Raw genomic sequence first — 27,787 nt, 5'->3', positions numbered from 1 at the left:
TAACATGATTCCATTTTTCTTCCTATTTTAATTGATTATTTTGAATGTATTCCACATCATCCAAAATTCTGTAATGCATCCTCATCATTAATATTTTATAAATATGTTAATATATAAAGTTATAAAGAACTCTGTATACACTTTTACTTGTCTTATTACAGCACAACTAGAAAACTTGCTAACAACCATCTGACAGAACATAAAAAATACGCCTGCCAAAATTATGGTCAGGTTTGGCACACCATATGCCTTAGGCTTCCTGTATAGAATTAAATGGGGAAAAAACTACAATTTTTTCATTTCTGAATCAGCAACAGATCTTAAAAACAATTTTTCTTCTTCAACAGCTTAATGGACCATTTAGATCTATTACTATCATCACCAGGTTTAGCCATCTCTGAGAGTCTCAGCCAGTATAGATAAAGCCCTTTGGTTGGAAAGAAATGGCTTCAAATTCCATCTAGAATGTAAAGAATCTTTATCAGGGCTTTTCAACTGAAGGCGAGTTAGTTGGTCTCATATGGTAGTAGGGATCTCTGCAACTTATAATTTATATCCAAAAATATGTTATAACCAATAGTAACATACTGGTTTCATAAGTTGGTGATGAATGCCTGTGTGAGTATCCAGCCATTGTATCATAAGATAAATAAATGGGCTGTATCTGGCATAAAGTGCTCATCCAGCTGTCTTTCACTACCACATCCATCCATCATGTTTGGGATCTTCCTGTGGATCTTTTCTTATCAATTTTATTTGCAAGCACATTTGATTAATAAATGACAGAACGATGAGTCTTTGAAACAGGTTTTGTAGTTCCTCAGCTCATACATTCACACAGTCCATTCATACCGTCTTCATATATACAGTCCAGTATTTTGATTATAAGATTGTCCAAAAATTTTTTCAGTACTTTCAAATGTGATAAGTTTTGTATTGTCTCCCTTTTTTGCTGACTATGTTTCACAACTTTAAGTTAATCACAAGCATAGGATAATATCAGTCATAAATAATTTTTTTCCTTTGGATTTTCTTGATAACATTCTAGATTTCAAGAGTTGTAAAATTGCAAAACATCCATGCCTGTCCTTCCCAATTCTCTCCTCTATCTCTTGTGAACATATCATTGCAGATGTTAATATTGACTCATAGATAGTTAAAATTATTCACTTGCTCGAAGATAAAACTACCAACAATAAAGTTCGATTGGTGTTGATGAGTCCTTGAAATGCATACATATTCAGTCTTTTCTGGTTTATGACATGACCCTAAGTCAGGCATGTCAAACACGCGGACTGCATGAGCCTCGCCGACAAGTAACATGCGGCTCGCCAAACTTTGTAACCAATATGGTTATTTAACTTTTGACAACACTGAATTAAATAAACATATTTAAAAAAATTAACATTTTCTCTTAAGATTATTTTATATGCCAAACTACTCTGCAATTTCTAAAGGAAATAATGTTCTATTTGTCATTTCAAAAAATGTTGTTACACCACTACATAATTATCAAATTTTAATGAGCAAGTCTAAAAGTACGTGGCTACATCCACTGACCACAGCAATCGGAGGCTAGCCGTTAGCAATTTTCAAGTCATAAGAAAGTGTAGTGTTTTCTTTATAATTAATAAAGAATTTATAATAAAAATAATGTCGAAACCTTCAGCTATGAATAAAAAATGATTAATTGAAGAAGAACATCGCAGTTTTCAAGAAAAATGGGAGTTACAATATTTTTGTATTTAAGAAAAAAAAAAATTTATGCCTGATATGTAGAAACTCTATTACAGTTTGCAAAGAATATAATATTAAAAGGCATTAGGATATAAATCATAAAGAAAACTATGACAAATATGTTGCGAAATTTCATGAAGATAAATTGTCAGAATTAAGATGATTTAAAAATTCAACAAAGTGTATTTACTAAACCTATTTGAAGATAATAGAGCTATGGTAAAAACCAGTTATTTGTTATCACATTTAATTGCAAGCAAGTCGAAACCATCCACAGAAGGGGAATTTATTCACGAATGTATTATTAAAGAGTTGAAGTGTTGTATTGTGATAAGCTTATATTTTTAAAGAAATTTAAAAATATAAGCTTATCTTGAAATGCCATTGCTAGCAGAATTGATGATATAGCCGGAAACTTAAGGAATCAACTAAAATCAATAATTCCAACATTTCAGACCTATTCCCTTGCAATTGACGAAAGTATAGATGTATGGGATATCGCTCAGCTGACTGTTTTTATTCGTGGATGTGTCATGAACTTAAAAGTAAGTGAACAACTTCTAGAAATTATTCCTATACATGATACAACCACTGGAGTTGATATTTTTGATGCCCATATGGAAGTTTTGAATGAATACAATTTACCGTTAAAAAAAAAAAAAACTAGTTTGTCTTGTAATTGACGGTGCTCCTGCAATGACTGGTGTTGTTAAAGGAGTTGTTACAAATTTAAAAGAAAAATTTTTAGAATATGCCAATCAAATTAAGTTATTAGAAAATGAATTCGAAAGAAAATTTTTCGACTTTAAGAAATATGAAAATCTGTTTCACCAATTTACTTCTCTATCAAATGATGTTGACTGTTGATGACAATTTACAGTTGGAATTAATCGAAATTCAGTGATTCCGTATTGAAACAAAAATATGTGAATGTTGGAATTCCAAAATTCTATAATTATTTATCAGTCAATCGATACCCCATTTGTGTTATGTGAATTAGGTGTATTTTATCTATGTTCGACAGCACATATTTATGCGGACAACTATTTTCAACTTTAAAGAATAATAAAACTGCGGATCAAGATCAACATTAACAGATTGCACCAGCACATGCAAGCAATAATGAAAATAACTACAGCTCAACAAATTCAACCAAATTTTGAAGTTTTCGTTAATCAAGTTTCTTCAAAAAAATGACGTATAATTTTATTTAAACAAGTAAACTTCATATTTTATATACATTTTTGTAACATGGTTGTATTTTGTACTTATATACTCGAATGTTAATATTAAAAAATCTGTTTCCTCTTTATTTCATGATTTTTTTTTCTGTTGCAGCTTGATGTATAATTATTAATTTGGCCATTGGAGATAAACGAGTTTGACATGCCTGTCCTAGGTTTTACTTGCCTTAATCAGGCATACTTTGCATAAGTCATTAGGATGTTTTTCCCATTCATTTTCATCCTCTTTTGTTCATTTATTATTATTATTATTAAGAGAGACCTCCCTCGATGAGTCTCTGACTCATCGAGAGAGGCCACATACTACACACACCAGCTATCTATTATAATACTACATACTTATTCTTGAATTCATTCACACTGCTTGCACTCAACATATAATGGCAATCCATTCCAATCAAGCACCACCTTCTGAGAGAAAAATCTAGCTCTCACACCCTTCTTGGCGGCCTTCATTCTCAGCTTCCAAGGATGTGCTCTCGTCCTTTCACCACCCTCCATAAATTGAAAAATTCCATCAATTGAAATTCTGTATGACCCTTTCAGAAGTTTGTAAGTCTCAATCATATCATCCCTCTTTCTCCTGTTTGCTAATGTCTGCAGTCAACAAATTCAAAATCTGTCTTCATAATCAGCATTATGCAATCCTGATATCATTTTTAACACTCTCCTTTGTACTCTCTCAAATATATCAGAATCACAATGGAGACCAGACCTGCACACAATAGTCCATGTGAGGTATTATCAAGGCCTTGTAAAGAGGCAAAAATGACATCCTTATCTTGAACATGTGAACGTTCGTTTCAGCATTGCAATTATCTTAAAGACCATGATACTTTTGGATTTTGTTAAGGCTTTTGACAGAATACAGCATGGCAGACTGCTGCATAAATTAGAGAAAATGGGTTTGGATTATACAATATTAGCATGGATAAGAGGATGGCTGACTGACAGATATCAAAGAGTGGTATATGGGGGGGGGGGATATGAATCTGCAAGGTTTAAGGTAGCAAGTGGTACCACAATCTGTACATTAATGATATTGGGAAGGATTCGACAAGCGACATACAGTTATTTGCTGATGATGCAAAGATAGGCAGGGTAATCAGGAATACTGCTGATATGCAGTCTTTTCAGAATGATTTGGATAGGCTGGAATTGCAGGCATGGGAAAATGGGTGTCAGTTCAATGTGAGTAAATGTACAGTCATTCACTTCAGCATGATTAGATATCCAATGTATTATATTGGTGGGATTAGGGTAGAGATCTTGGAGTGTTAATAGATAGGAAGTTGAAGTTCAGGGGCCATGTGGCAAAGATTGCAAATACAACTCGAAAGATAATTGCAATGCTGAAATGAAGGATGTCATTTTGCTTCTTTACAAGGCCTTGATAAGACCTCACTTGGACTATTGTGTGCAGGTCTGGTCTCCTGGTTTCCATTGCGATTCTGATAATTGAGAGAGTACAAAGGAGAGTGTTAAAAATGATATCAGGATTGCATAATACTGATTATGAAGACAGACTGAAAATTTGTAGCCTGCAGACACTAACAAACAGGAGAAAGAGGGGTGATATGATTGAGACTTACAAACTTCTGAAAGGGTACATACAGAATTTCAATTGATGGAATTTTTCCATTTATGGAGAGTGGGGAAAGGACGAGAGGGCATTCTTGGAAGCTGAGAATGAAGGCCGCCAAGAAGGGTGTGAAGGCTAGATTTTTCTCTCAGAGGGTGGTGCATGATGGAATGGATTGCCTTTGGATGTTGTGAGTGCAAGCAGTGTGAATGAATTCAAGAATAATATGACAGCTGGTGTGTAGTATGTGGCCTCCCTCGATGAGTCTCTGACTCCCTGGAGGTCTCTCTTAAATAATAATAATAATATAAGAGACTTGTTAACTGATGTTCAGTTGAAAAGCTCAAATGAAGATAATCTTTTATAAGATTCTCTGCATCCTACACAGAGTTTGAACTGATGGACATTGTCATTATTGCCTAAACCACAGAAATTTCCTAAATTATCAGCAATTTTACTTTTACAAAGAAAAAAAAATTAATTTCCATATCTGATTCCTTAACACTATCTTATAATACAATGAGGACTAAAAACAAAAATAAAACTAATATATGATTGTAATCTTTTATCATTCCCTTCTTCTAATAGCAACTATAGTATTATGGATAGACTACAATACAATACAACTGACAAAAGCAAATACTGCTTTCAGAAGATTGAATAAAATATGGAAATCACCAAAGTATGATAATAGAATTAAAGAAGAATAATAGAATCTTCAAAAGTAATGTGAAAGTCATGTTATTATATAGATCAAGCGACATGAAAATTGAAAAAATAAAAATGGTTAAAGCAATTGCAAGCGACTGGTAGTATTCAGAATCAAAAAGAAGTGGGAAGACTGAGTACTTTGCAGGAAGATGTTGATTGAATCCAGGAAGCATTTTATTGAAGCCCACAAAAATGAACTAGATGAGCTTCTTTGCAGTTAGGTATACCACAAACGACTGTTCGGAAAGTTGTTCATAACAGCCTTCAACTTCGTGCCTGGAAACTGCAGATTGTGTATGCTTTAAAGCCAGGCGATAAATCCCACCATTTTTAATTTTCCCAAGACATTTTGTAAAAATGTCGAAGCTAATGAAAATTACTTTCGAAGATGAATATTTAGTCATGAAGTAACGTTCTGTGGATCAAGGAGGGTAAAGTGATATAACTGCAGAATACGGGGATTGGAAAACCCTCACACACCATTTGAGTATCCAAAAGTCATGTTTGGAAGTTGTGAGGCCCCCTTTTTCTTTGTGGAAAAAACAGTGACAGCAGTGAACTATCTGGACATGCTATAGCTGTATCTGTTACCCCAGTTGGAAGATTATCAGCCAAATGTGGTGTTCTGGCAAGATGGAGCACCACAAAATTGGGCTCGCTCTTACTGTCTGAGAAGTTCTTGACATGCATTTTCCTGGGCACTGGATTGGCCTCCGCACACACTCGATATTACGCCGCTTGATTTCTTCCTGCAGGGATGCATGAAGGACATTGTTTACCAGCCCCTGTGACCTCCTTCGAACTGAAGACCAGAATTGTTGCTGCAATAGTAACAGTTATAACAAAATGATGGAGAACACTTGAAGGGAAATTGATTATCACTTGAATATCTTACATGCCAAGAAAGGCGTGCATGCTGAAGTTGTTTAACATTCTGCAGTATTGATTCTATAGGTAATAAAAACTCTTTGAGTTATACTTTCATATTTTGTAAGCAGTTTCATTGTTGTTGTTTCTGGTTTTAAGATTATAGGCCATGGAAACCCTGACAATAATTTAGAATCATCCTGTATAAGTTAATACAGGATGATTCTAAATTATTAGAATTTGGCAAGTTAGCCAAAGAATGCAGAAAATAAAGGGGAAAATGGCAGGTGGGGGAGTGGGACTGGAAAGAAGCAAAATTAACTGCAAAAGACAGAGGTAACTGGAGAATATGGATCTTGGCTTGCTTCATGTGCCATGGGACAAAGATGATAGGTAAGTGATATAGTACTGTACAACATTAAAATATAGTAGCTTACTGCTTAAAGTTCATCCTCCAAACTTTTAAGTCTGGAGGATGGACTGTTTCAAATTTATGCTGAGGCAAAATATTTAATTAAATGAGTCATATTTTTATAATCTATTCTAATGGATAATGGCTATGAATATTTTTTTATTTTTATTTTTTTTTAATTTTTTTTTTTAACAAATACTGTATATTCTCAGAGAAGAAAACTATGCTCAACTACTCTGATTCCAATTACTCAACATAGTCAACATTGTTATAATGAGTTAATGGATTAGTTTACTATCAGAATCAAAAATAAATAAATCACAGCAAACTATACACTATAATAAAATGCTCCTTTGATCTCTATAAAGTTCACTAGAGTAAGAACTGAGTGTACTTTATATCAGCTCCACATATAAGAAGCTGCAAAATCTTCAGCACATCATTGCCATGTGTAGATAAGTGGTCAATAAAAACCACTTATGGATATGTTTCTGAATGACCGGGAGTTATAATTCTGCTACACAATTTGAAAAACTGTGTGGGCAAGACTGTTCAAAAGCACAGAGGCAAATGGAATGAAAAGGGATGGGGGGGGGGAGCAAGTGGGTTTCGTATGTTTCAAACTAGACAGTGAATGAATGATGACCATTAGTTACGCATGTGTTCCATTTTCTCTCGAGTTTGAGAGAAAGTGGAAGAATGACAGTAGCCAAAGTGGAAGAATGACAGTAGCCAGCTCAATATACAAGTGTTTGTCATATGCCTGTTCTCAGGTATATGACAAACACCTTCCTCTAAATAGCATCAAGAATTTTTAGAGTAAGCTTTGATGCACTACTGTAATAACTTCTGCTGTCTGCACCTCTGTAAACGTATATGCTATTTTTCTTATATGTAATAACTTTACAAAATATAAGACTTATTGTTAAACTGACCACAGATTTTTAATTCATACATATGTTCGTACAATATTGCCTACCAGTTTTGCTAGTAACAGACTAGCTTTCTCAAGGCTTGCACAGTACAAAAAAATGGTAAATGAAAAAAAAAGGTTTAAGAATACAAAAAAACGTTAGTACCTGTTAGGTAGCTAAGGTCACAAGTTCAACAGGACTACAGTATGCGAATAATCATATCACACATTTGCATGTAACGCGTGTTCACTGAGTAGAAATGTCACGCGAACGTGTTACCTCAGCTACCTAACAGGTACTAACGTTTTTTTTTTTTGTATTCTTAAATCTTTTTTTGCATTTATTATTTTTTTGTACTGTGCAAGCCTTGAGAAAGCTAGTCTGTTACTAGCGAAACCGGTAGGCAATATTGTACAAACATACGTACGAATTAAAAATCTATGGTCAGTTTAACAATAAGTCTTATATTTTGTAACATTTTATGACCAAAAACATATATAATTTAAATAAGTAATAACTTTTTATTTATTCTTTATAGCTCTACTCTAATGCACTTTTTCTCTCTTATCCTTTCTCATTTACTCTATTGGGTACTATAATTATCCACCTTCCGTATTTATTAGTCAAATGGCTATAAATACTGGAAATTTATTTGTCAGACTGGGCCACCAATATATCATTTAATTGGTATAAGACTAAATAAACTTCTGGTAGATTTCCCTCTCTCTCAAGAGCGAAGTTTCTTTTATCAATGTTTACTTTAACAGTCGTGGTTTGTAAGTAACTGAACTGCATTTTTATTGCCTTAAATTATTTCCTGCTCACAAGTCCGATTTATTTAAGAACAGTGCAGTTGTAAAATAAAAGATCAGGCAGCACTCTTTTAAGAAATAATTAAAACACATTTATTTACAAATTATACCGAATTAAACAATAGGGAGATTGCTTTCTCTATCCATTTATAAAATCTTTAGCATAAATTAAAACCTTTTTACTTTAACACTAATTAACTTCTTTAACTCACATTCTTATTTACTCTCAGCTTACAAAATTCAACTTATTAAACTTCTAGTTTACTTGCAAAGAGGTTAGCTAGCTCTCTGTTAAGTTATCTTTACAATTTTTATATCAACTTCCAACATGCCAATCGATTCTCTTAATGACACTTCTTACTGCTGTTAACCAAATTCTTAAAAGTCTTTCTATAACATACTATAAGAGGAATTGTACAAAAGTATGGAACTTACAAATGCTCTGTACCACACATTCAGTCAAGAGTTTTGCACAAAAGTTTTAAGGCAATTCTTTCATCTCAGATCTTGAGCTTCCTCAGGGATGTGGAAGTAATATTTCATCGGTAAAATAGCAGACTGTGGACTGCCGTACTCATTCAGCTCCGGCAAAAGATTGTTCTCCCATGGTGAAAAGAAAAACTTCCGAGCGAAGCTACCTTAGGTAATTTACATCGCCTTTTCTCTCCTCTGTTTTGGCTCGCCGAAAATGCCTGGACGACTGCCGTCTCCAAGAGCTCGAACTGCCACCAACTCTCAACTGGGATCCCTCTCTCTGGTGTCTGGAAGCTTTTCCTTCTTTGGCAACGCCTGGAAGCCCTCTTTCTGGTGACGACTGGAACTGGGAAGTCCCTTATGCTCCGCTCGGTCTCCTTGTCTTTTGCGATCTCGCAACCTTGCACTAAGGGTAGTAAACCCCCAAAGAATTCAACATGACTCTTTTATCTTCTTTTAAGTTTAACCCACTCTTTGTTCTCCTTCGTGCAATCTTTTGATCATATTTTGCCAGGCACGGAAACTTGTCTAAAACTAGTGGACCTCTTTGATACTTTGCTTCTCCCTTTCGGGGCCACGGAAACTTCTCTAAACCTAGCGGCACTCTTAGATACTATCTTTAAAGGTGTTAGCACAGTAAGCAACTCTTATATACAAAACTAATAAACAACTTTTCCTGTGCTCTTACACATAACTATATACATATACAAAGTTCCCCTGAGAAAGCATCGACTTTGTTTTTGATGTTAAAACAGTAAATACATTCACTTCGAACAGGGTTAACTACATTAATATTTTGCAAAATATACATAAAAACAAACAAGGTTATTACAGTTCTCATGGGACTTGACCTATGTAAAAAATCAATGTAAAGCACTTTGATATTTTTAAGCTACATCGAATTTTTACACTACTCCATATGTGAAAACAATATTTTAAGCTAGGAAGGATTTGGGATTTATGCATTGTCATACAGATAGAATATAATGGCATAAGAAAAGGACACTGAGTTTTTTTGGAGAAGGAGGCTATGGATGCAATGTGATGTGTTCATGCCAGGAGAGACTAGAGATTTAAGTTAGTTCAAAAAGAGATATCTAACCCTGCATGGATATCTAAGTATTATCAGGGACATCTAGTTTTTTTTTTTGGAGAAGGAGGCTATAGATGCAATGTGACGTGCTTATGCCAGGAGTGATTAGAGAGTTAAGTCAGTTCAAAAAGAGATATCTAACCTTGCATGGATATCTAAGTATTATCAATGTGAGGAGAGGTGGAGTGTGCTGACTTTCCTGTGTGAAACACAACAGGAATAGTGACAAGGCCCTGACTATTGAACTAAACCACATCCTCAACACTTTCTTAGCCAATGGCTATAACCCCAAAAAAATCCAAAAAATACTAAAACCTGTAAACCACAACCCCCCTCCCCCCCTCCACAATAAAGATTACACCAAGTCTATCACCATCCCCTACATCCAGGGCACCTCTGAAAAAATAACCAATATCCTCAAAAAATATGACCTTACTTCCTGTTACAGACCATATAAAAAGTTGGCATCCCTTATCCGCTCTACCAAAGACCAACCACTTCCCTAGACCTACCTGGTGTATACCAGGTCCCTTGCAGCTGCAAATTGTCCTACTTTGGCCAAACAGGCAGAACAACAAATATCAGGATTTCAGAACACCAAGACTACATCCGGTTTCACCAGTACAGCCGCTCTGGGCTGGCAGACCATGCCTTAGATACCCACCATAAAATTCGTTGGAAGAAAACAAAAATAATCCATCGCAGCAAGTTTAAATACGAAAGATTATTCAAAGAATCTTCAGCAGCTCTAAAAAACATTCCTAACCTCAACAAATTTGGGTGCATGAAACTGCCCCAAATTTGGGAGACTTTCATTATGAGAACTTCAGCCCAACTGCCAAGACTACCAAATTAGCCCACAAGAGGGCATCATTAGGACTTTAGGAACAATATTAGTTTCTTGCTTTTTGCCTCATTTGCTTTGTGTTAGTTCCTGAGTGCACATACCATATCTTTATGTTCCCGAAGATGGCAATGTGACATTGCCGAAATATAGAAGTTATTCATTAAAGTTACCTTTAATTAATATACTTTATATGCGTTGTTAATTCCGTAAACTAATTACCAGTTATATGTTATTGTTCATAGTTATGTGTTCATACTGGTTCAGGACAAAAGAGTATGCAGAAGATTTGGAATAGGAAGTGATTGCTATTTAGAAAAAGCAGGATAAAACTGAATAACATAATGAAAAGAAAAGTGTGTAAGAAAGTTTTAAAAAGAATCAAAGTTGAGCAGCTCTGATTCCTCAAAAAGAGAGAATCAAATCTTGGAGATTCAGAGGCAGACACTGAAGAAAATATTGACTTCTTCAGCTAGAAAGGCATGTGATGAGATTGCTTTCAAAGACAGAAAAATCGGAACTCCATGGAAGACTTGGGAAATCAAAGAGGCAGTCGATGAAAAGAAGAAAGCATATAAAAAATTTTCTTGAAATTAAGTCATATTTTGAAAGAAAACAGAGAAAAGTGTAGGAGAATGAAAATTATGTAAAAATAGCAAAACAAAAATCATGGGAAGACAAAGCAAGAATACAGCAGAGTGGAAAAATATTCTGGAGGGTATTGATAAAACTTAGAAACGGAGGAAAGATTACTATAAAAGGAATCAGAGATGACAAAGATATTCTAGATAACTGGAGTAATTATAGATTGCTAAATGAATAAACATTGACAGCACAGTGGTAAAAAAGCATTCAAGAGGAATGCAATTAGGAATACATATTGATACATAAGATAGAAAAAACCATCATAAGCTTGAAATGTGGAGAGACAGCTGGGATAGATGATATTTTAACAGAAACACTAAAATATGAAGGTATAGAAATTTTACAGTGGCTATACTGCATAATTAAAAAGGCCTATCAGAGGGTCAAATTTCAGATTAGTAAAGTATAGTACTCATCTGTAAAAAGAGAAATAAAACCAAAAGTGGGAACCATAGTTTCCAAGTAAGTATTCCAGGCAAGATTTATGCAAGAATACTTGAAAAAAGGTTAAGAAGAAAAGGAAAAAAAAAAAAATGTGGAAGAGAAACTTGGAATTCAGGATAAATAGAGGATGTGAGGATCGAAATTTCACTTTAAAAACAGTTGAGAAATCAGAGGAATTTAAGTTTTGCAGATCTGGAAAATGCATATGACAAGGTGCAAGAGAAAAGCTGTTCACAATATGCTACAATTATATGGTGAAAATGGAACATCATATCAAGCAATATGAACTCTATATTTGATTTGCAACCAGCAGTTAGAATTGAAGGAAGTAAAGGAATACGGTTTGATGTTAAGTTCATTTCATTCAAACTAACAATGAGTTTAAACTAGTATTTAGGCACATAAACCTAAATACTAGACAGTTTGATATTAAATCAGCGATGAGATAAGAGTGCATATTATTTCCACTGTTATTCATCATCTATATGGATCATATTGTAAAGGAAAGTGACATTACATCTGATAAAAAAATTGCAGATGTTAATCTCAGAGTTTTACTTTATGCAGATAATGTTATATTCCAAAATAAATCTAGTACAATCTGCAGGATTCCCTAACTAAACTGAATAACTGCTATAATACATTTGGTATATGAAAAGCAGCAATATAACAACAGACAATGAAAACAGGCAAAAACATTGAAGCCATTAGTTATTGTTATTATTTCTGAGATCTCTAGGGAATCAATGACTCACTGAGGGAGACTGCACATCACCCAAACCAGATGTCATACCTTCCCTTAAACTCATTCACAATACATGCACTTACTTCAAAGAGGCAAACCATTCTACTCACCACCCTGTGGAGAAAAATCTAGCTCTTACCCCTTTAACCATGAACACCCTATGTTCTCTCTCCATCTTCCATATAACAAAATATTTCATCCGAATATCCTATAACACCCCTTCAGAAGTTTATAGACTTCTATCATATCACCTCTCTCTCCCCCTCCTGTAGTCTACATATTCTCAATCTGTCCTTATAATTTACATTCCACAATCCTGATATAATCTTTGCACTTTTTCCAAAGCTTCTTTATCAGCTTGGAACCCAAGAAATTAAATCTGTGCACAGCAGTATAGGTGTGGTTTTATCAAGGCCATATTAAAGAAGTAAAATAACTTCCTTATCCTTACATGTCAAGATTCATTTCAGCATCAAAATTATCCTCTGAGTTGTATAAAGGCACTTAATTATACCTTGAATGCAGAACAAGTAAAATATTTCAGCACTTCATGCACAATTTGTAATGGAGATGGCAAATTAAATATGAAAATAGACAACAGAATGTGGAAATAAAACACAGACAAAATATGCATAAAAGACAACCAGCCTTGCTAAATATTTGTTTGGTAAGAAATTAGCTGAATAAATTTATATGGAATAAGAGAGAAATTAGTCAATGCACTGAACTAGCTGGTAAAAGACAGTATTCAAACCAATTTTTACTTTGGATCTAAGAACCAGGTTAGAAATAAACCACTTGATCAAAGACTAGAGACCACAGATATGAGCGTCTGGAGAAAAGTATACAGATGGCATCAATGGCAGTATCCTATTAAAATTGAGGAAAATAGGAAAGAACTTGACATTGTTAGCATTTAAGAATGTGTCAGCAGAGCTAATCTCAGGTGCACAGCCACTTAACCATAATGAGAGAGGAAAAGTTAGCAAAAACAATTTGTTTTTTTTTCTTTTTGTCAGAATAGCAGGAAAAAAGATCCAGAGAAAGACTATGATCTCAGATGACTGATAGAGCCTGATCGATTGTTTTATTTTCATCTGAACTCTAAGATCAATAGTTAAAAATTGGCTAAGCTGTTCATCCTGGCTGCCTGACAAAAACAGTTGTGGTTGATTAAACAATGCTCAACCATCATTACATTTTATTATTATTAATAGCAGTAGTATTTATGGCATCTCCATGGAGTCCAGAGACTCACTGCAGGAGATCCAAATCAACTATCATACACAATAATTCCTATCAAACCTCTCCTTGAATCCATTCACCATCAGGGAAGTCACAATCAATTCTGACAATCTATTCCACTCACTCATCACTCTCGATGCAAAAAATCTGGTCTGCATGCCCCTACTAACCACGCTCTTAAACAACTTCCATGGATGGCCCTTAGTTCTCTATTTGTCATATACTGATAAATTTCAGTTACATCAATTTTATAAAACCCCTTCAATATCTCCAAAGTTTCTATCATGCCTTCCCTCCCGCTTTTTTTTCTGCCTACCAACTAAACTTTGTAACCCACAAACTTTCAACCTATCCTCATAGGGAGTATTCAACAGACTTGTCACCATCTTAGTCGTTCGTCTCTGAATCTCTTCAACCATCTCCTGGTCCCCAAGAAATCCAGGTGACCAAATCTGTGCACAGTAGTCAAGATATGTCTGAATCATTTTTCGGTGCTGCACAACTGTATTTCGTTATGCTTTAAGGCAATAGAATTTGGTAAGCTATTTCAAAAAGTGTCAACCCATCCTCATTCATTCAGTATCCAGACGGATACCTTTTAACAAGCCATACTATGAGAAAGTGAAAATTAGACAATGGATTGGAAGTACTAATCAGTTCTCTACACTCCCTGCAGGTTATATGTATCTTTCTAATTATTTGGCTTGATCCTTAAGCGACCTTCTCTACAATATTACAACCCATCCAAAACAAGCATGACTGCCCTTAACTACCCCAATAAAGGGTTATTTTAATATACCAAACAGTATTTTTTTAAATAAAAAAATGATTATTTCTTTGGACACTATTATTAACACTACTCAAGCTCTCTTTTGAGTTGCAACATAATAGATATTTTCAAAAAGTTTCATTTTTTCTGCATTTATGCTATTGGTATTTAATTTTTTGTAGCACTGAAGACGAACAATACTTGTCTGAAAATTTTATGTTCAAAAAAGTTACATAAGGTATTCCATTTAATTAATTATAGTATATTTGTATCTCACATTTCTATATTTAAAGAAATTAGTGTAAATCTTATCAGTTAATAAGAAAAGTTGAATATAAGAATATACTTAACTGATTTGCATAAAATGGTTCTAAAGATTTGACCTAGTTTATCTGAAATTGCTTAAATCAACAATCACATTTAACTTGAGCAGCATATTTTTATAAACTAACTTTCACCTCAAACAAGTAGTGTGTGTATTTTAAGGAAAATAAACACCCTTGTGACATCGCCATACATGGAATTATAAGTGGATTCAATGAGAACCAGTAAATATTGAATTTGAAAATTTCAATCTAGTTATTTTCAAAGAAAATGAAATTTACCAGAAAATCATATACATAACTTATATAATTCATCAATAAGTATATTATTTCTCGTACCTTTCCATAATGTAAGTGCTACCAATTGATGCAAGCGTGGGTGACCACGTGGATGACTGTTCTGATCCTTGCTACTAGACCACCGTAAAGCAGATGTCAAGAAAGATAACCTTTCTGGAGATTCAGCTTGCATCAAACTAAAGAGTTGACCTAGTTTATCTGAAAATAATTATTTAAATCAACAATCAAGTTTAACTCGAGCAGCATATTTTTATAAACTAACTTTTGCCTCAGACAACTAGTGCGTGTGTGTGTGTGTTTTAAGGAAAATAACTTATATGACTATAGAGCCAATGTTAAAAAAAATAATAACTAATTTTTTTTCAAAAGCACTACCAGTTTCATCTTTCTAGAAGACTTTATTGGGTACATAATACATAGGAAAAAAAAAAAAGAAAAAGACACATATATAAAAAGTTACTTGGGTACATCACCAAAGTTTTAAATTATTAAAGGATTGCTCACATTAGAATGAATTCACGGACTATCTATGTTGTTATTCTCATGAACGAGGATGTGGTATCACGACTGCTACAGCATAGGAGTAACGATCATTGCCACTCCCATCCGCAAGTTTGTAAGTCTATAGTATATCAGTAGTGTGAATGGACTAAGGATTTTTATTATTATTTATTTGTATATGCCTGCTAGGTGATGAGTAATAAATTAATTTTATATTTATCGTGAGCTGATGTCTGATTTTTAGTCTGAGTATTCTGTATGATAATTGAGTGTGAAATGTGGTGTTTAGGTAACTTTTAGGCAGCATTACTTTAAATTCATTCTTTCCTGTTAGCACTCTGGAAGAAAACGAGGTAGATTGTTGTGTAGGTCAGCAGGAAAGACAAAGTGAATGCCGTGGATTTTTTGAGAATGGTATGGAGCTGTGAATGTAGTATGTGTGTGGGAAGATGCTGTGGAAATATGGAGAGGCTGAACAAGAGAAGGAGCATCTGTGAGTATGCAGGAAGTGCAATATTCTGATGGACCACAAAAGGCTTGTTTAAATCGGAGTAGGGAACATGACATCATAACTGAATGGCTGTTTTGGAGGAAAACTGAGTGAATGCTAAGGTGTGTGAAAAAGGATGTGAATGACAATAAAGTGTGTGATAGAGCAGTAAAAAAACAATTAACAGTAAGACAGTGAGTGGGATTTGACACCTCATGCTTTTCTACATGGTTGAAGAAATAGTGAACAATTTAGAAGAAACAAAAGTTTTCACTAAGCTAGTTCTAACTTGTCCTGTCAAATCAGGCATTATTGAATTCGGTTCTTTCAGACATAATAAGTGAAGGAGTAAACTGTTTCCAGGACAAATTGCTAATACACTCTAAGAATCTAAATATCCCATAGAAAAACCTTACAAAAGGTTATCCCTAAATTATTCAAGGTGTGGGTTCTTTCAAAAAAAGATTATGCTCATGAATCATAAAGATAGAAATACAGAGGTTATCCAAATAAATTCTCAGATGGAGGGTGAACAAATCCAAGACATCAAAATGGATGAAGTAAATGAGACACCCAAGCAACAAAACTGGGGAAAGTCCAGTATGAATATAACACAGACTAAGCATAAGACTAGAATAATTGTTAATAGGATTAGGAAAATAAATTGCCTAAATTCCATTAAGCTGGCAACTTGTGAGATTAAAATTAATCCTAAAGAAGATAGTAAGTCTAATTCTAAGAATGGCGAAGGTGATCTCCTGAGGCATCGGAAAGAAAAAAAAAATTTTTCCCGAGAAAGATTAAGCCTTTGTAAAATCTCTCACAATATGTAACTTATCATGTTCGCTTTTAGATATTTTTCTAAGGAGATTGCACTTAAAGAAATGCCAAATTTTGTCTGTAATAATCTTGTATTTGTAATAAATTAACCATGAGCTTTTGTTAAAATAATGTGGCGCATGACATCATGTAAGGCTGTTAACTCATGTCTAATTAGTTTAGTCTAATTCTAAGAATTGCCTATATGTCAATTTCAAAAGACACGCAAAGTATGATGTCATCATGGTCGGATGTCAGTACATGACCATATATGGGCGTTTCGAGAGATGCGTGCATATGTGCAATGAAAGTCTGGGCCTATATAAGGCGAGAAGTCAAGAAGGACTTTGTCTTAAGGTTATCTAAATCTTCTCTTACCTGGGACTGCCTCCACATGAGGTCTGTTGTTGGCCATCGAAAGAGAAGTGTGGCAAGTCTTGGGTCTTAGAGTCTTCTAACTGGGTCCACTGCCACATGAGGTCCGTTGTTGGTAATCGAAAGAGGAGCATCGTAAGTCACAAGGACATAAAATAATGGACAACTCGGACAAAGAAGAAATTTCTCAGGAAATCAAGAACGAGCCAGCAGAAGGAAAGAGGGACAAAAACATATATCTTTTGTTCACACGAAAGTATGAACAAAAGATACATGTAAAAGGCGGTGCTGAATGAGAATTGTAAGTACTTATGTATACAATAATTCTGAACAAGAATGTACATCAAGTGTGTCTGTTTATGGGTACAATAAGATAACGCATATTGATATCGAATTAAGCTTACTCAAGGTATATTTTATTGTCAGTTTGTGTGTATTTGACTAGCAGTGTATTCTAGATTGTGAAATAGCTTTAAAGGAAGAAAATAAAAACTAAGTTTGAACTAGAAAGAATTGAAAACAACAAAGAATTGCAGCGCAATTGTATATATATGTTAATGTGAATCGAACTATATAAATAATGCCTTTTGATTTAATTAAATGGTTTGTGAACAACAAATTGGACTGATTCTGCCACTGCCTATCCTGAAAATTTCGAAACTGGATAAGAAAGCTTAAATGATCAATAATCAAGCCATGACTAACTTAAGGTAAGGATTAATATAAGCAGGTATAATAAACAATATCTACTTTGTCTTAAGTTTAAAATCTTATATCCTTGCACTCAATACTTGGTCCATGGCACAGCTGCAAAAAAAAAAAAAAAAAAAAATTGTTAAGACTATAGAGAGGGAGAACATGGGATCCAGTAGAAATAAATAAATGGTGGCAGTCGACCATTCATAAATATTAAGTATGGAGAATAAAGACAAAGCAGAGTAATAGAAATACAGAACATTAATAACAAACTATGTAGTAGAAGTAAGGTCTAATTGTATTCCAAAGGTCAGAAGATTAAATAAGGTAAGTGTGAAATGGATGGGGTGCTTAAGGGTCAAAGCTGTATAACTGAGAGGTGACCTCCACATAGCCATTAAAGGAATGCGGAAAACCGACCTGGGCTTCTGACGTAATATCCAATCCTCACCTTCTCATGGTGCATCCTGTTGGGTATCTACTTGGATACTGAACGAACGAGGATGGGCTGGCAATTTGGGATTTAGCCGACCAAATTGTATTCTTATTGGTTAAACCAAAATAAAATATGATGGTACAACATGACAAAATTTCATGCCGGCTGGGGCGTCGCCTGGTTAAACAAGGCCCCTGTTGTTTTCGCCAGGGAACCAAGGCGAACAGCGAAAAGTCAGCTACTGGAACAAATCTGAAAACAAACCCCAACTCAACAGACAGCTAGCTGAGGAATTAGATAAGTACCAGATCGACATAATAGGGGTGACTGAAACAAAAAAGACAAAACTGGTGAGATCGTTCTGAGCAAAAAATACAAAATGTTATATTCAGGCAATGACAATCAAGGAAAAGAAGGAGTAGCCATAGTATTCAACACAAAATACGAGGCTAATCTTCTTGAATGGCAGTCAGTCTCAAGTAGAGTAATGTGGGCAAATATGAGAATAGGGAACTGGACAATGAGACTTATTTGTGCCTATGGTCCCACAGAAGTTCTACTAAGGTAGAAGTGGAGGAATTTTTTAAGGCTTTAGAAAAAGCAACTGACACAATGAAAAAGGAAAAGTTGGTCCTTGTTGGGGATCTAAATAGCAGAGTAGGAAATAATTGTGAGACATACAAAAATATATTGGGAAAATTTGAAGAGAAGAGCAAAGCTAATAATAATGGCAAATATCTGTTGGATTTCTGCGAAGGACATGGACTGGTTATTACTAACACCATGTTCCACCATAAAAATGTGCATAAATTCACATGGAGAGAAGAGGCAAGGAATAAGAAAAGTCTCATTGACTATGTTATTGTTGATTGTGATGTTTTCTCCCTGGTGCAGGACACCAGTGTACAGAGGATTTGAAATTTGAAGTGATCACTACTTAGTCTTGAGCAGCATAAAATTGAATTCCATATTGAAAAGAATAACATGTAAAAAAGTTTTAAAGCGAATAAAAGTTGAGCAGCTCTCAGATGTGAACTGTAGACTAAAATACACAGAGATTATTGAAGAAAAAATGAAAGAGTTTGAGAACAGGAATCAAACCTCGGAGGTTCAGTGGCAAACTCTGAAGAAAACATTGATTGATTCTGCCAGAGAGGCATGTGGTGAGGTTGTCTGCAAGGATAAAAAAATCAGAACTCCCTGGTGGACACAAGAAGTTAAAGAGGCAGTGAATGAAAAGAAGGAAGCATATCAAAAGTTCCTGGCAAATAAGTCAGCTTGTGCTCTTAGAGAATATAGAGACAAATGCAAGAATGCTAAACACTGTGTAAAACTAGCTAAACAAAAGTCATGGGAGGACTTTGGCAAGAATATAGAAAATAAATATCAAGAAGGTGGCAAAATATTCTGGAGGTTGTTGAAGAAGCTTAGGAATGGAGGAAAGAGTGCTGTAAAAGGAGTTACAGATGATAAAGGTGACATGAAAACTGGAGAAAAAGATATCCTTGAAGTATGGAGTAATTACTTTGAAAAACTGCTAAATGAAACAAGCAGTGATGACAGCACAGTGGTAAAAAACACTGACCAGGCATGCAGGCAAGAATACATATCCATACTTGAAGTAGAAAAAGCCATCAAAAGCAGCTGGATTAGATGATATTCGACCAGAAATGCTGAAGTATGGTGGTATAAGAGTCTTACAGTGGCTGCACTGCATAGTTCAGAAAGCCTGGACAGAGGGACGAATTCCCGATGATTGGAGTAGAGCTCTCATAGTACCCATATATAAAAAGGGAAATAAAACTAAATGTGAGAATTACAGAGGTATTTCCCTACTGAGTGTTCCTGGCAAGATCTATGCAAGTATACTTGAGAAATGGTTGAGAAGAATTGTGGAAGAAAAGCTTGGTGAAGAACAAGCTGGATTCTGGCCAAACAGAGGCTGTCAGGATCAAATCTTCACTTTACGACAAATAGTCGAGAAAGCATGGGAATATAACAAAGATCTGTATTTAAGTTTTGTCGATTTGGAAAAGGCATATGATAAGGTGCCAAGAGAGAAGCTATTCAATACGCTGCAGTTATATGGTGTCAATGGGGCATTATATCAAGCAATACTTAGTCTTTATTTGAGTTGTAAGTCAGCAGTTAGAATTGAAGGAAGTACAGGAAGATGGTTTAATGTTAAATCTGGTGTGAGACAAGGATGTACATTATCCCCTCTGTTATTCATTATCTATATGGATCACATTATGAAGGAAAGTGGTATTAAACATGATATTAAAATTGGAGATGTTGATGTCAGCTCTTTGCTTTATGCAGATGATGTTATACTTCTAAATAAATCTGCTACAAGTCTGCAAGATTCTCTGACTAAATTGAATAACTGTTGTAACAGATATGGTATGAAGGTCAGCAATAAAAAGACAAAGACAATGAAAATAGGTAGAATCATTGAAAATATCAACTGTGTTGTGAATGAAGAACCTGTGGAACAAGTAAAACATTTCAGCTACTTAGGCACGATTTTTACTGAAGATGGTAAATTAAATATAGAAATAGACAACAGAATAAGCAAAGCTGGTATGGTGGGAAGTCAACTGAATAAATTCATATGGAATAAGAGAGAAATTAGTCGGAACACTAAATTAGCTGTATACAAGACTGTTCAAACCAGTTTTAACTTATGAATCTGAGAGCTGGGTCAGAAGTAAAACATTAATCTAACAGATAAGCTTAGGCGTTGCTGGTTATTCATGACTTATTTTTCACGGTATTAACAACACCACAAACACTTTTATCAACAAGGATGTTTTATTAACGCTAATATTTCGCTGATTTTCAACTCAGCATCATCAGAGCACAACACACATGTAAACGCGACAGTGAGTGAGTGAAACAATATAATTGCAGAAAGACAAAAGATCTAAAGTCCTATTTTTGGCGCCCTCTAAATTCTACAAAATTCAAATTCTACAAACAGATTAATGGTACTGCTATGGGTTCCCCCCTCTCCCCCCCGTTAGCAAATTTTTACATGGAACACTTTGAAAACAAAGTACTTACCACAGCTACATACAAGCCACCAGTATGGTTGCGCTATGTAGATGATGTGTTTGCCATCTGGCCCCATGGACAAGACACTTTGGATGCTTTTGTCACCTACCTAAACAGCCAACACCCTAAAATTCACTTCACAGTAGAAAAAGAATCAAATAACTGTTTACCATTTCTTGACACATTAGTCACCCGCCTTTCAGATGGATCACTATCTTTTTCTATTTACAGGAAGCCTACACACACAGGAAGATACCTACATAAACAATCACATCATCATCCAGTCCAACAGTACGGCATTTTAAAAACACTTACACACAGAGCCAGAGCCATTTGTTCTAACGATACAGCTCTGACCACTGAACTCCAGTACCTGCGCCATACGTTCTTAGCCAACGGCTACAATCCCTACAAAATAGAAAAAATACTACATAGGCCCATTACTCTGCCCCCCCCCCCCCCCCAATACACAAGAATACAACATGACCATTTCTATTCCCTATATCAGAGGTACATCGGAAAAGATAGCCAAAGTATTGTTGAAACATGGCCTTCGCACCACCTTCAAGCCTCATGTCAAGCTGTCAACTCTGATCTGCTCACCAAAGAATAAACTTCACCCTTTAGCACACCCAGGAGTGTATGAAGTTCCATGTGACTGTGACTTGGCCTATTATGGGCAAACAGGAAGATCAGTGAACATCTGCCTGGAAGAACATGAAAGATACATTCGCTACTATTATTATGGCAAGTCGGGACTGGTAGACCACGCTTTGGACACTCCCTCACACAGGATTAGATGGAGGAAAACGAATGTGCTATTTAGGAGTCGTTATAGATCTGAAAGACTATTTTTTGAGTCAGCAATGGCTTTGAAGAATTCTCCCAACCTTAACAAATATGGTTGCATTAATTTACCAAAAATTTGGGAGACGGTTATCCTAAGAAAAACTCCTGGATAACTGCTGCCTTTTTTTTTTTTTTTTTTTTCCCCGTTAGAGGGCGCCAAAAATAGGACTTTAGATCTTTTGTCTTTCTGCAATTATATTGTTTTACTCACTCACTGTCGCGTTTAAATGTGTGTTGTGCTCTGATGATGCTGAGTTGAAAATCAGCGAAATATTAGCATTAATAAAACATCCTTGTTGATAAAAGTGTTTGTGGTGTTGTTAATACCGTGAAAAATAAGTCATGAACAGAAGTAAAACACTTGACCAAAGACTAGAGACCGCAGATATGAGAGGTCTGGAAAGATTAGAGGCGTGAACAGATGGCATCAATGGCAATATCATATTAAAAATGAGGATATTAGGAAAGAACTTGACATTGTCAGCATCCAGGAATGCGTTAGCAGAGCTAACCTCAGGTGGTATGGTCACCTAAACAGAATGGGTGAGGAAAGATTAGCAAAACAAATGTTCTCTGAAAGGTTGGCAGCAAAACGACCCAGAGGAAGACCAAGATATAGGTGGATTGATACGGTACAAAGTGCCTTAGACGATAGAAATATAAGATCTGATAAAGTTGGAGTCTTGACAAGTAACAGACTGATTTGGAGGAAAATTGTAGATAGGAAGTTAGTAACGATATAATTTTTTCATGTAGTACTATCATATCCCGTACACCCCTTGTGGGTACATGGCAGGAATTTGATGATGACGGTGAAATGGATGGAGGGTGAGGCAAGGAGGATGACTGGGTTGGTAAGGATAGTGAGTAGCAGTTGGCTAATGAAGGGGAAAAATGATTATGGTAGGATGATACTGACTGGAGGAAATGGTATAATAGTAACTGCTGATGTGGATATAGCTGAGATATTTAATGAGCAGTTCATAAAAGTCTTTCACCCTTATGAAAGACTTTTATGAACTGACATCATGAAGAGTTTGAGAGCAGTAGCTGAGGAGGAGGAGGAAGAGATACTATGAGCGAGCAAGAAGTATATGTGGAAATGAGTATACCAGATGATAATAAGGCTGTGTGATTTGATGATATATCATGAATTTTGAAGGAATATACCAGGGAGTTGACATCTGTCTGGACATATTTGTTTAATATGAGTCTTACACTGGGTGAGGTTCAAAGGAATGAAAAGGAAGGCAGGATTGTACTGCTTCATAGGGCAGGTGACAGAACTCAAGAATCAAATTATAGACAAATTCATGTGTCAGGTGCAGTGGTTAAAGTGCTGAAGAAGTTAGTGAGAACAATGATTAGAATTGGGTTGACAACAGTGGTAATATGTTTGATGGACAGCATGGATTTGCTAAAAAAAAAAAGTAATGTTTTAGTAATCTACTTACATATTACAATAAAGTGATAGTTGCTGAACGAGAAAGGTTGATATACCATAGTGTACTTAGATTTCCCAAAGGCTTTTGATATATTATTTTGATAAAGTTGGTAGTCAATCTAGAGCAGATAAGGTTGGATATTAGATTAGTGCACTGGATTGGAGATTGGCTATCTGATAGATGTCAACAAGTTATGTATGGGAGAGCGATATCCGAAGAGGTAAGCTAGTGGTGTGCCTCAGGAGTCTATATTAGGATCACTGCTGTTCATCCTGTGTGTTAATGATATTGGAATAGATTTGAATGGGGATATTCAGTTGTTGGAGATGCAAACTTAGGAAAAAGTATGGAAGAAAAATAGATGTTATGGCCTTACAAGAAGACTTGAATAGATGGGAAAATGAATGGGGGATACCAGTTCAATGTTGGAAAATGTAAGATTTTAAAATATGGAAAATAAAGATGAGATGTAGAGTGTACACTTGGTGGGGATATATTGTTAGAGATATTAGGCTGATGGTGGATAAGGATATAAAATTTAGAGGACATGTTACCAAAATTGTAAGGACAACACAACAATTTCTGGCAATGATGCAGAAGAAACTGACTTAAGTAAAGAGATACAATCTCATTGTATAAGGCAGTGTTGTTCCATCTTTTTTTTTACTATGCGAGCTACTTTTCTATACCAAGTTATTCGGCGATCAACTCTCTTATATAGATCACGTTCACCCAACCTGATATCTAATTACGCACGACTATGCAGTTAAATGCACTCACTCACTTTGGAGGACCCACTCTCCCACACTAAAAACTTTAAAGAAATTAAAAACTTTATTTGTGTATTTAAAAATTTATTTATCACTTTTAATTATTTTAATACAACAAATATATTGGAATAAAATGTTTATTTCTCTATTTTGGAAAACCAAAGTTAGAAAAAACAACAGCTTGATTGCAAACTCACAAGTTACAGGAAATGCTGGTTGATTAAAAAAAAAAGTTAATGTGAAATTTGGCATTGTCTTGACCTTGCAATATTTTCATAGTCGGGTTGATATGAAGAAGTGGCCAATCGCAGACAATCATCCAAATGATCATTTGTAATTTGGTTGATTAATTTATTTTTTATAACGTTCATATTTGAAAAAGCGGATTCTGACAAGTTTGTCAATCTGAAACACGACAGAATTTTTCGCGCAGTATCAGTTAATAATGGAAATTTTTCATATGTATACTTCCAAATGACTTCATTGTTTATTGATTTTAAATGTAAACTATTCTGAATATTTATTATCTCAAGTTCTACTTCAGCTTGGTTTATATCAAACAGCACACTAATTTTATTTGAAATTTCTGTGATGTTCCTTTAAATCTTGAACTTATATCTTCCTCAACTAATTCTATTTCACAAATAAATTCTTTTAAATCACAGCAAAGCACTTCTTGATTTTGTTCAAAAAATTTTAATAAATATGGGAGATGTTTAAATTTGCAGTCATTTATATTTTTCTGTAATAAAAGTAAGTATTGTTGGAAACATTTTATTGAACTTAACATGTCAATTAAATTTTTATCTCTACCTGTAACTCTAAATTTAAATTGCTTAATTTTGTAAAGAAATCTACTAAAAACGATAAAAGTAACAACCATCTTTTATCACTCAATTGTGGATAAATATCTCCTTTTTCATCAAGAAAATTTTTTATATCGTTAATTAATACAAGAAATCTTTCTAAAAATTTACTTCTGCTGAGCCAGCGAACATTATTGTACAACAGAAGTTCCCTATCATCATCTGCCTGTCATTTAAATAACCGGCACTGCAGGGCAGAATTTACAATTTTAAATGAAATATCCAAAACATCTTTTGTGTTTAATTTTTTACTACACAGTACTTGTTGGTGAATAATACAGTGGTATGTTAAAATATCTGGATATTTATCATTTTTACATAATGAAATGAAGTTTATTACCTATCATTGCAGGAGAACCATCAGTAGTAATAGACACAAGTTTAAAAAGCGGAAGTTTGTGTTGTTTCACAAATTCATCAAATGCCGAAAAAATGTCTTCTCCCCTAGTCCTTCCCAATAATGGTACAATTTTCAAAAGTTCTTTACTTGAATAATTTTGAAATACCATGCGAATAAATACCATTAACTGAGCAGTATCAGTGAAGTCATTTGATTCATCAAATTGTAATGAAAATGTAACACACTGGTGAATGTCTGACATTAACTGAGTATTCAGATCGGCACTTAAAATTTCAACTCTTCTCATAACCGTTGTTCTGGAAAGTTGTAAATTTTTATTATTCGAAATGATTTCATTTTTATTTTTAAAATCAGAAAATAAAGATTCTGCTGCTGCAAGAAACGATTCTTTTATTAACTCTCTATCAGTAAAAGGCTTTTTTGCTTTTGCTAATAAATGACACACTTTCAAAGATGCAATAGTGGCTGATATTGGTTTAATTATTACTTTCGAAATCATATTTTGTTGTCCAGAAAGTCCTGCTTTTAAATTTATAATTTTTGATTCACGTATTTTGGAATTTTTGGGAAAATCTTAATCATATTTTGCATGTAGCGATCAAAAATGTCTCTCAATATTACCTTTTTTTTTTGGAATTGCTACAGATGAATTACAAATCAAACAACAACATTTTCCATTTACCATTGTAAAGAAATAATCCATTTCCCATTCCTTGTGAAAATGATACGTCTTCGATTTCTTTGATAAACTCATGATTATCATCAAATTTTAAAAAAATAACTTTTAAATATTTTATTAAAATAAAAAATGTTTATAACTTATGAATTAGCGAACAAAATAATGGTAAATCCAACGATAAATTTAGAGCAACTGAAACTCTAACAGTGGGTGATGTAGTTACGAGTAAACCCGATTACAAACGAAACGCATACGATGTGCTTTGCTTATAATCGTATTCACTCAGCTCGCTGTTTGACTTCTACTGATCCAAATTAATTCATTTACCCAGACTTATAAGAAAATTACTGATTTGACAATTTTAACAAAAAATAACAACCAATAGCAATACACTTAAAGAGAATTAAAAAATAATGATAAATAAAATATTATGTTTTCAGTTTTAATTAAATTTGTAAGTAAATAGAAATAAACAAGAGATCGACTAAAAATCACTCCGTGATCGACGGGTTGAACACCACTGGTATAAGGCATAGGCATTGTATACTGCGCACAAAAGTTTTCAAAAGAATGAAGGGATATTGGAAAATGTGTAGAGGTGATTCACTAAGGTAGTTTCTGGTCTCTCGAATATTGAGCATGAAGAAAAGTTGAGAAGACGCAATTTAGTAGTCATTGCAGGATTAATGTTGAAGAGGGTTTTTTTTATAAAATGGTGGAGATGGGGAGGAGAGAACAAGAGGTCATCCCAGGAAGAAGTATAAGGGGGGTGTAAGCAAGAGAGTGAGAAGCAGGTTTTTTGCATGGAGAGTTATGATTGGAATGCACTACCTGAGAGTGTAGTATGTGTGTGCATGAAGAAAATCTGAATGTATTTAAGGCACAATATGATGAGCTGTGTGTATGACAAATGGGTCTCCTGTGATGGGTCTCTGACTCAATGAGAGCTTTGGGATAATAATAATAAATTTTTATTTACATTTTTACACAGTCCAGAGATACTGATAGGTCAATAGTTAAGATACATCAGTCTTTGCAGAACCCTTGTGCAATGGAATTGCAATATACTGTTTCCATTTGTGTGGGGTTTTTTCTAACTTATGATTCAAATTATACAAACATCTCTAGGGTCTAGCCAGTTTGGATGGACATTCCTTTAGCTCATATGCTGATATTTCATTTATCTCTAATGCTAAATTGTAATTCCAGTTATGCAACAGTTCTAGAAACTGCTTCTCACTCATCTCTATCTCTTTATCTAATGTAGTGATAGCACTGTGCA

General features: G+C 34.6%; 1 protein-coding gene across 1 annotated transcript in view; it reads right to left on the bottom strand.

Annotated features, from left to right (window-relative positions):
* The window catches only part of LOC150097248 (Golgi to ER traffic protein 4 homolog), a 179,620-nt gene that overhangs the window by 95,931 nt on the left and 55,902 nt on the right, over positions 1–27,787 (bottom strand). The window contains exon 4 of the mRNA XM_090406838.1: positions 15,201–15,359. Within this exon, the coding sequence (XP_090262964.1) occupies positions 15,201–15,359 (159 nt within the window). The remainder of the gene's footprint in view (positions 1–15,200; positions 15,360–27,787) is intronic.

This window comes from Typopeltis vanoorti, chromosome 17, assembly GCF_054136105.1.
Source record: "Typopeltis vanoorti isolate ZY-2024b chromosome 17, IOZ_Tvanoo_1.0, whole genome shotgun sequence".
NCBI lineage: Eukaryota > Metazoa > Arthropoda > Arachnida > Uropygi > Thelyphonidae > Typopeltis > Typopeltis vanoorti.
This window is presented reverse-complemented; position numbering and strand designations above follow the sequence as displayed.